Raw genomic sequence first — 11,364 nt, 5'->3', positions numbered from 1 at the left:
ATCATACTAGATAGGATAGGGTTCATTTTTAATCCAGATGGTCGAGTGCGATCATTAGTACTTAAACTAGTTTTAATTGAAAACATTTATTATACAAACTATCCGAAACCGAATGACTCACAAGCTCATAACAGACAGAGCTTGTATCCGGTCATTACGTATGACACACAAGTAGGATTTGTGGGTCAGTGAGCGGTTATATGTTTAAGTTATATAGGTTTAAGTAGTTGATACTATTACTATTAATAGACTCTCTTTACATGTCTCATAGGGATATTCATCCCTCAACGGAAGATCAACATCACAAACATCTATTATACTGTTCTCACTAGCCTTCCTTATGGAGTTCTGTCCTCATACGGCACGAGTAGGATACGAACCTGAGACCTTTCGATCTACAGGCGGGTGTCTTAACCATTACTCCACCACCGCTTCGACAATGGACTGACAACTAGGGATTCCGACGACCGTGCGAAGTGAAGAAGAAAATGCACAAAAGCTAACCATGGGCTCCGTCGCTCAACGGCTGAAGAAGAAATCAGGAATACGCTCAGATGAAAGAAAGAGAGATTGGATGTAAAAATCTTTGGCTCACTGAGCTATCGAAATATTTTATCAAAACCATTTGATGACAACCGGTCAGGTCAACATGAAAAATGATCTTTTTCAGATTTACCTGGGTTTTGGATGTTTATCTATATATGTATATGTTATAGAATATAGTATCGTTGAGTTAGTATTCCATAACACAAGTTTCGAACTTACTTTGGGGCTAACTCAATCTGTGTCATTTGTCCCTATTTATTTATTTATTTATTTTATTTATTTAACATAAACAGCAAGAAGTGTGTTTTATCTAGTGTGCCATAGCAGGCCTTCCTTAAGGATGGATAAGGAGTACCATATCCATCCTTAAGGAAGGTCTGTGCCCCAGCAGTGTGGATATTCAAATGGCTGATGGTATGATAGATTTAGATTACTACCGTGCACAGTAGGTACGTGAGTGTGTGAGTTGCGACATGTATTTATCAATGAAACATTGCCTTTATTTTTAAACCACTACATTTAATTTTAAAGCATGTGGTTATGCTGCATTACGCAAATCTATTATTGTGGTCAGATCGTTACTAATGTTGTTTTTCGTACTTTTGTGTTCGATAGCATACTGAGGAGCTCCCATTATAGAGGATTGGTGTGTCGTTATAATGTAATCCGTTGGATACCAGTTAGATTCGGATCAGTGGGTGAAGTGCGGGTTTGACGCAACGACAACCACAGCGCAATGTGATTGGCTTCGCTGCGTCTCACTTCGAATCGATTCGATGGTGAGAAGTGAAATGCAAATCCGCACTAACCCGTCTGTTCCTTTCTAGTTAGTTCACATTTCATTTTTACTTTGCGACAAGAAGTGATTGTTCCTATAAATATAAATAAATATCACACAGATTGAGCTAGCCCCAAAGTAAGTTCGAGACTTGTGTTATGGGATACTAACTCAACGATACTATATTTTATAACAAATACATATATAGATAAACATCCAAGACCCGGGCCAACCAGAAAAAGATAATTTTCCATCATGAGCCGACCGGGGTTCGAACCCGGGTCCTCTCGGTTCAGTGGCAAGAACTTTACCACTGCGCCACCGAGGTCGTCATATCTATTCGTATTATTTATAATGTATATTATAATATTTGTTATAGGTATTTATATCTTGCGATTTCGAGAACGATTCTATCGATTTCGTGCAAATTTGAAATAGGTCCTATAGGACAAGAGCAAATTAATCTAAGTTAGGTCCCATGTTCAGAGAGATTCATTGAAATATTTAATAAAATTGAAGCAGACGTCGATCGCCCAAATAATTCATTAATTTTCGATCTCCGTTTAGCTTTTAACCCACGACGCAAAAAGGGGTTTTATAAGTTATACCGCTAAGTATGTCTGTCTCTCTGTGAACATGGCACCGTAGCTCATCAACGGGTGGACCGATTTGGATGCGATTTTTCTATATTTTTCTATTTGATAGCTAATTTTTATACAGTAGTTCTTAGGTATGATTAGGTTCTTAGGTTTGATCAACATCGGTTCAGCCGTTCAAAAGTTGTAGCGAAATGAATATTGAAAGTCGGGGATTGTCTAACGAATAAACAATAAACATGTCTAAGAACTACCGCATACAAATTAATGGCGAAACTTATAACACCCCTCTTTTTGCGTCGGAGGTTAATAATCAACATAGCGGTATGCAGACTTTTTAATATTCAAGGCAACAGCAGCGCCCTGACTCATATCACAACCTCAACTTCTTGAACATCATTATTTGCATATTTACTTTCGGTGCTGACTCACTGATAATCACTATGCTTCACTACATAAATCCGCAGACAGGTAAATATATATTTTACTTACTAGATGTCCGTTTCTAGCAGTTTATATAGACCCTAGACGTTGACCGGGGCTTCGCTCCCGTGGGAATTTTTAGATAAAATATATATAGCATATGGCAATCTTGGATAATGTACCTTTCTAATAGTGAAAGAATTTTTGAAATCGGTTCGGTAGTTTCGGAGATTACCCGCCTCAAACATACAAACTCACAAAAGCTTACCTCTTTATAATAATAGTATATATAAATATAGCTTCTCTAGAAGTTATTTGCCTGGCCATGCTTGCCGTCTTTCGAAGTAGCTCAATTTAAATGTTACCTATCTTTGTAATTGTGGCGCCAATTTAAAAAGACTGAATATTATACTAAGTTTGAAATTTAGTATTTATTGCAAATCACAGGTTTGAAGGTGTTACATAGATTGATAAAAATAAAATATATAGATAAGCGTAAAATAGTAATAAACATACACACATACTTCAACACAAACTAACGCATTTAATATAATACTAACTTTTGCCCGCGGCTTCGCCCGCGTTAACCTTCCGGGATGAAAGGTATCCTATGTCTCCGTATTTCAAACTACATGTATGCAAAATTTCAAGATTAGTTGAGTAGATAGAGCGTGAAGAGGTAACAAACAAACTTACTTTAGGTATAACATACCTAACTTAGGATAAGTCAAGATTTTCATGTTTTTTTTTTTGCAAATATTTTTTTTTTCTTTCCTGATTAATAAAGATGGAAAGATAAAGGGACACGAATCCAATATATTATATAGTTATCCAATTTATATAGTTTTCCGACCGACGACCTCGGTGACGCAGTGGTAAAGTGCTTGCCACTGAATCGATAGGTCCCGGGTTCGAACCCCGTTCGGGTCATGATGGAAAATGATCTTTTTCTGATTGTCCCGGGTCTTGGATGTTTATCTATATATGTATTTGTTATAAAATATAGTATCGTTGAGTTAGTATCACATAACACAAGTCTCGAACTTACTTTGGGGCTAGCTCAATCTGTGTTATTTGTCCCAATTTATTTATTTATTATTTATTTATTTAGTTTAAATCATGGAATTAGTAGGTACATACTCCGTAATGAGTACTTATTAATTTGTTTTTTTTTTTTCATTTTCTGTCATTAAGTGACAAATGCCAAAAGAAATCTACGTGATAATAATTTCCATTTGCGTCATTGTTTTTGACTACGGAATTATAATTTTCCCCTTCTTTCTATCATCAGCGCCTTAAACCAGCTTTCTATATTTCTGGATCAATTTTACTTGATCGAAAATGACTAATATACCAGAAATTAGCTCTTATGAGGACCGCGCCGTGGATTTAGTGGTATCCGTTATCAATAAGGCGAAGGAGAAGTTGGGAGAACATCTCACCCTGAGACAGCTAACTCGTGAGTTTGTCTATAATTTTACCTCACTGTTGTGCTTGTGTATATATAGCACAAATATACTTGATATTTGTACTGTTTTGTGTTTGCAAGACATTTAAATACTGCAATTATTTCATCAATACTGAAATAAAAGCAGATGTGACGCGACTGCAGGCAAAAGTCAATATATAAATTAACACATTCGAATAGAAAGATTGGGAATTGTTTAAGTATGTTATAAGATTGTAATATATAAGAATTACCAATTCTTATATATTACAATCTGTTAGATTTCTTGATAGTAAATAAACATTCATGTTACATGAAAATAATCGTGTACTTTTCATATTAGTATAAAAATCATCTTGCTTTGAAATTTACCTTTATCCCCTTGATATTCAGAATCTATATTCAGTTTACGTTCTCCTCTCTCATTTGAATGTTTTCCCATTGAGCGTCTTAGCACAGGTTCCACTTTCCCACTTTTTCGTCTCCACTTCGCTCGGTCGTCGGCGTCCCTTGTTGCCAGACCTTCTCCAAATGTCCTAAACGTTGACAGCTATCGCAGATAATCCTTAGTATTATGCAATGCTTTTTGTACACAAATGAATAATAATTGGAATAAGATATTTGTTTGCAGAAACCCGCGAGAATCTGACTAAAGAAGGGAAGATCTCGCTCAAGAATCTGAGAGATCCCCTGGTGAAGACCACAGAGGCGTTCCTGAGGGAAACTATAGAGAAGACGTGGATGCTGACGAGGACGTTCATGTATGTGCTGAACTACCTCGGAGGCTCGCAGGACGAGTGTTCGCAGTATTACTATTTTGAGGTTAGAGACATCCAGTTCTTAGAACGACAGTTTTAAAGTGAAAGTCAAAGTATTTATATTGCCACTTGTACAATCAACAGCACATCAAGTTACCCTGCTTGAACCTCTATGGCGCGGTAATAGAGGCGAATTTGCAATGAATTTGTATAGGTTGATGTGCTATCTTTTGCGGCTGCGCCCGCGTTTATTATGAATTTGTATTTTTTCATAAATTATAGAATTTGTCTCATGAGTTGTCATATTTGTCAATATCTCGGATTTTGAGCAACGTACCACGATTTTAAGTTGGACCATCTGCTGCACAACTGTGAAAATTGCATCAAATTCGTTGTAAGCATCACGAAACAAATCGATTAATACATTTTGTGTGTTTACAACGTTTCACCATAATTATTATTTTTTTGTATTTTAATTCCATATGTGGATGATGTGAGTATATAAATACTTGATGATTTTATAGTAATGATTCATATAAACCAATACAATTGGTGATTTTCCCTGTTTATTAACTCCTAATCTCATTTTCAACTGAGGCCTTAGTGTGAGCTTATTAGATGTCTAATGGGGAATAATCGAGCTGCTTCCATACCATATAAATATGATTTTTAGATATTTTAATTTGAGGTTATATTTTCTAGACGATTTCTATTAAAAATATTCTGCTTAAAATGCGTTCCTTACCATGAAAAGATTCGTTAATGGTCGACAACCCTGGTACTGCACGCATAGGCTCCGGTGACCAGGGCCTATCAAGTGGACCGCTTGTCTGTTTCTCTTCTAGTATATTTTTTTTCTCGTTCTCAGGCAATATTCAGTCAACCGACGGCTGCGTACCCGATCCCTCAGACCACTGCTAGCGTGTTCTTTAGAGTTGAGGACAAGCATATTGAGCCGGTGGAGTCTAAGGGCGTTCCCATTGTGAGTTTTTAACCCATTACGCCTAATACGTCTGTTTATTTGTATAGGAACATCGAAACTGTCGAACGGATGAATTTTAAGATTTTTCGTTAGATTCTTTAGGTGGCTCGGTTGTGGCAATTGTTTGGAATGAAACTCACGGACTTTACTGTTTTTTGTCATTTTACACGCTGTGCCGTGGTTTTTTCACGATAATATAAAGTGCATGAGAGATATTTCTCATGCCATACTCTCGTTTCCCAGCCAAATGTAAAAACGTACATTACTTTGAATGTACTTTTCTATTGTTACATGTTTTTTTGTAACAAGTAAACCTTCTAGTGTTATTTCTTAAGACTAGATTAGTGTATTTATCAACTGAATTGACACAGTACCTATAATATGAATACAGCCCAGATTGACAACAATCGTAACGGATTAAATTAATTGTATTTAGTCCGGTGGAAGAGTCGCCGTTGTCAAATAAACATTATTTCGTTCCACAAGACAGTGTTCAGAAAGGACGCAGAAGTTTCAATCACAACATCAATTACACTCTCCTGAAGCATTTTATTCCATATTTTTGTTTTTCCTCTCTTTTTTACTTTACAATTAAATACATTATGTTAAATATAAAAAAGAGATTTGCCGATGACGGGGCCAAGACGTTGGTCATGGCTCCAGTGAGAAGAATCTCTACACAATGGGGGCCGTACCCAAAATTACATTCTAAATCTGACTGGATCGAACAGTCAAGCGGGAGGTTCTCAAGATTACGGTTCAAACATGATTTTTTAGGTATTCAAACATAGCAGGCGGCAACTGGATCTTAACTGTCCAAGATAATCATGAAATACCCAGTAATATTACTATATAATATAATAAATTATACCCCCAAACCTCCCTCAGGATTCATTCTATCTATTGGTGAATACTGAAAATCCGTTCAGTAGTTTTTGAGTTTATCGCGAACAGACAGTCGCGGTAGAGGACTTTGTTTTATAATTTGTAAGGATATAAAATGCCACACTCGCATGTGACTCATTCGCAGTAAGTCCATTGAAAATCAGCGTGGTAGCTACTGATGTGACTGCAATAGGTATGCTAACTGGATCTATTTTCAAAAATTAATCCATAGAATTTCATTATGACAACTCTGCTCTGCTAACTCACATTCACTTATATAATGTCTACAACCGGTGCAAATGCAGCGGTCAAACAACTGTTTATCTACTTGTTTGTTATTATGTTCGTTCATTCAAATAGGCATTCATATGAAGTGGCAGGAACTGAAGGACAACCGAATATTTGGTTGAGCAAGGCTAAAAACAGATGGTGTTCAGACAGAAATCTGAATTTCACACCATGAAAAGAGTTTTAATAATGTTATATTATATTCCATTAGATGGTGTTTAGGATAGCTGGTTTCCACACGGACCACGACGTCCGGTTCGTGACGCTCTCCGCGGACTGGATCCTCGCCGTGCTCAAGATGAAGATGAAGCTGTACCAGCGCATCGAGGAGATCAAGCTCTTCTGAATCAACCTATTACTGTTCTCATAATTCATTGATTGTGAACTAAGACTTCCATTGAACTGTGCAAGTATATATGTCCATCCCAATTCATATTTATTTTTCATTCGTTATCTTTGAGAAAATGTATATGCCATCAAAAATATGCTGTAAAAACCCGAGTTTATTTAGTTCTTTCTAAGTCCTACTTAAGAGACTTTCTGTCGTAATTTATTACGCAAGTTAATATCATATCAATATTAAAAATCTTTTAGGTTTTAAATAAATAGATCGACTTGGCCATCGCATGAAAACTAAACTTAAGGACTAAATAAATTAATCGACTTGGATCTCACAACTTTTTACGGTAGAAAAACTGAGCTGAGTCTTTACAGCAGTTTTTGATGGCGTCTCACTTCTTTTTGTAGTCATAAATCGAATTTGTATGGAAATTAGTTTTTTTTTCGTATTTCAACATATTCTCCTATGGGAATGTTGTTCAATTTCGTGGGCTGAACACACCCTTTCCATTATGCAGGTACAATGATTCATTAACTGCAAATATAACTTTGTAATTTTCTATATTTATATGGGATTACAAAGTTATTAATGCAGTTAGTGTATCTCGAAGCTAGACCGAAATTCCAAAATTTTATCTATTTCAAACTTTTATCTAAATTTAAAGCTTCTATGTCTGCTAGAAGTGACTTAGACTTTTGACGATCGGTCAGTGAGTGAGTGAGTGAGTAACAAAATCAAGAAACGTTAACAAGTTAAAATTCTTTTACTACTGATTCAAATTGAATGAAATTTGAAATTTACAGTGTTTATACAATACCTGCTTAATTACTGAAAATGTAGGCTTCCTGTTTTATCCACAACGAAGTTATTGGGGTTCGAAATTGGCCTGAATAGCTTCGAGAAAAGGATGGTACGGCCGCCGTGCCTTTTTTTTTGCTCGACTTACGGGGGCACTGCCGTGCTCCCAGATTCACTCATCGAAGCTAGATGATTTGTATCAGCGCATCGAGGTGACCAAACTCTTCTGATTCTTCTGATTCTCTGTTGTGAATCTAGCTCTAGCGGGACTTTTGTTGAAATTGTGTATATCTATCTTACTTCCATTTCTTTCGTTATATTGTTGACAAATTTCTTCTTCTTTATCAAACTATTCTGAATATATGTTTTAAATCTAGCCATCGAGTCAATAATAAAGTAAGACTTGTTGAAATTGTGTACCTATCATTCTCCCATTTAATTCATTATATCTTTAACAAATTTCTTCTCAATTATCAAAGTAATCAGCGCATTTAGGAGATGAAACTCTTCTGAATCTTCGTTGTGAATTTAGCTATGACTGCAGTCATGGTTCATTGATAGTAAACTCTGAACTGAATTTGTATCAACGCATCATCACTCTTCTGAATCTAGATTATATTCTTCATTCATTGATAAAACTCTTTTATTACCAATAACTTTCTTACTCGTACTTTTGTACTCCAAATACCTATGTATCATGGTTCAAACCTAAGGCAGGTTTTTATTGTCTATATATATATGAGTCTACTTAAATTTTAGACAAGATTTAGGGAAACTATAGCTATTATAACTACATCAAGTATTTATTCCACTGATTCATGCTATTAAATTACACAATTTTAGTTGCTTTATTAAATTGACTTGGTTACAAACTATACTCAATTTAAAATAGCTTATGATTCAACGTGTTATTTCTGAGAATATATCTTTATAGCAAAATGTTTGGCAATAAAGTTTAGATAAAAATCTTAATTATACCAATGGTTTGTGAGCTACAGCTATGAGAACAGTAAAAAAGAATTTTGGGTCCACATAAATAAGTAAAGAAAATGACAACCTTGATTGATACACGGACCACAACTTAAAATAACTCAAAGGCATATTAATAAAACAGGATCTTTTGTGCCAAATTAATATTTTAATAAATGCAGTTTTTTTCTAAGCCTTTTAAATTCCACTTCTGGACAAATAAGCCTACCCAAATTTCTTCTACGCACCCGTCTTTGGTATTACATAAAGTTAATAAACATTATTATATTCTTAATTTAATTAGCTATGTAATAAGATGATACTCGATTAATAGACAGTAAATTATGTATTAGACTATAAATTAACATCAATTATAAATTTAACGGGAAAATTTTGAAATAATAATGTTAATTTATGCACATGCTATTGAGTAATCATTTGTTAATTGGTTGCAAATGTTTTTCTATCACGACTGTATTTGCATAATTAATATTCGCGTTGTGTTATGTAGGTACTCTGTACGTACAATCAACCAGATTATCAAATATCCCTGTTGATGCGGCGATAGCGGTTACTGTGCATTGAATTTGTTAGGAATGATGTGCTATTTACTGTACCTAACTTAGCCGAGTCGATTGTCATTTTCGCATTTATATATTTTCATGAACCAATGAATAATAGAATTCGAAATATTTTTGACAGCTTACTAAAATCCTACATAAATAGAAATCTTTCCGATCTTGATAGATAGACAGACAGACGGACGGCCGGACACAGTATTTACAAAGCACAATTGAAATAAGTGTTCTGTGTTGCAGTAATACAAAAAGGTCCATCTACACATATCACCCAGAGGGGCGACACACTGTGGTATCATGAGTGGAAACGCGTTTTGAACAAAGTCATTTTGTCATTCTTCTTAACCACATAGAACCAGAGCTTCAAAGGCGGCCAAGGAGATTTTATATTTACGAATAGACTATCACTTTTGTCAATTAGGTATGTAAAAAGACTTAATTAGTATCTTCTATTAGCTGCCACCATAGATAAAAATATTTACAAGATTTTAATTGGCTGACATGTCTATTATTTCATACTCACCATCTATAGTCATCTCATATCCTCAAGGCAACCTGAAAGAGTTTGCACTAGCGATAAGCTATTAATCCCATTGTATAAATTGTGTATGTTGTGGTGAAACAAAGAGTTGTTACATACTTTAATACGAATATAGGTAACTAATGCTAACATAGTTTAGTTCCAGGCCTGACTTGAGTCATAAACACGTTAAAATGAATCATTTCAAGTCCTTATTGTTTAACTTTCTCCTAGACAAAACAATGGTCATTTCAAACATTTAAACTCTGCTTTAACTGTTTTACATACAAAACAGTAACACGTAGATAGAATACGAATTGGCCTTTATTGAAGTATACAGTACACACACAATCACACAATATACATTTCGATATTCTTATCCTTGTTTGCATTATTAAACAAAGTCCTATGCCGTGGCTGTTCGCGATAAACTAAAAAAACGACTGCATGTATTTTCACGTGGTTTTCAACAATAGATAGTGTGATTCCTGAGGTAGGTTTAGGTTTATAATTTATTGTGTTTTTACCCGAGCGAAGCCGGGACGGGCCGCTGGTTAGTTTATAAATAAAACAACAGATTACAAATTAATTCTGTTATGCCATGTGCGTGCATCATCAAACACACAAACACAATAGGTGCGGCTCGATGTTACACTTAACAACAAAAACTCAGCACTGATTTTTACTTATTTTTGTGTTCTGGGATGCTACCGTGAAATATAAAACACGTAACACGTCATTACGTCCATATTAGCTCTTTTTTACACGTTATGAGATAAAAAGACATTGTGTGGACATTAACCAACTGAAAATAGCGGCCCAAATCCGCGAGGGCTTCCGTATGCTGACCTCCAAACTTCAATTCGAAGATGGCACTTCATGATGGTGATAATGATGATCTGGGCATTAATACATAACCTTCTGAGCTTGTAGCTCGAAGCACGTGCATTGAAATATTTCTAATGCATGCAAAAATAGTAACTCGGGCGATGTATACTTGGGATATAAGTTTCACCGAAGACTTCACTATTCAGTGAGCCGTAGGCAGCAGCGGTTTCAGTCATGTGACGTAACTTCAACAATTTTGCACTCGTTGCATGGTGTGCCCGTATTTGGCTAATGTAGAAGCATATGTAGCTTATAAATGTTGTACTATTTTCAATTTTTCCTATACTTATTTTGTCCATAACTTACAACTTTTCTACTATTTAATAAATTATTATTATCAGAGTCGATTTTGTAATTACTATCATAACAATTTGTTATTTACTCTTGAGATTCTTTTGTCTCGGTTTACCTTACTTCAACACCTGCATAAATATATTGTAGTATTGATTCATTACATGTATCATTCATAGTACCTATTCACAGAAACGCCACCAATCCATATTTCAAGAACTAATTCCTGAACCCTATCCTCAACAATAAACTAATGATAAACAATCCTATCTACAGT

The 11,364-nt window shown here is 35.2% G+C and overlaps 1 protein-coding gene across 1 annotated transcript; it reads left to right on the top strand.

Annotated features, from left to right (window-relative positions):
* Positions 1-3,557: 3,557 nt before the first annotated feature.
* LOC128677577 (uncharacterized) lies at positions 3,558-7,136 on the top strand. Its single transcript, XM_053758524.1, has 4 exons — positions 3,558-3,802; positions 4,422-4,612; positions 5,417-5,530; positions 6,915-7,136. Exons 1-4 carry the CDS (start codon positions 3,685-3,687, stop codon positions 7,047-7,049), a joined length of 558 nt encoding a protein of 185 aa, XP_053614499.1. The 5' UTR covers positions 3,558-3,684; the 3' UTR covers positions 7,050-7,136.
* The last annotated feature ends 4,228 nt before the right edge of the window (positions 7,137-11,364 follow it).

The sequence above is a fragment of the Plodia interpunctella genome, chromosome 18 (genome assembly GCF_027563975.2).
Source record: "Plodia interpunctella isolate USDA-ARS_2022_Savannah chromosome 18, ilPloInte3.2, whole genome shotgun sequence".
NCBI classification, from domain to species: domain Eukaryota; kingdom Metazoa; phylum Arthropoda; class Insecta; order Lepidoptera; family Pyralidae; genus Plodia; species Plodia interpunctella.
The sequence above is the reverse complement of the archived record's forward strand: the minus strand, read 5'-3'. Positions and strand labels throughout refer to the sequence as shown.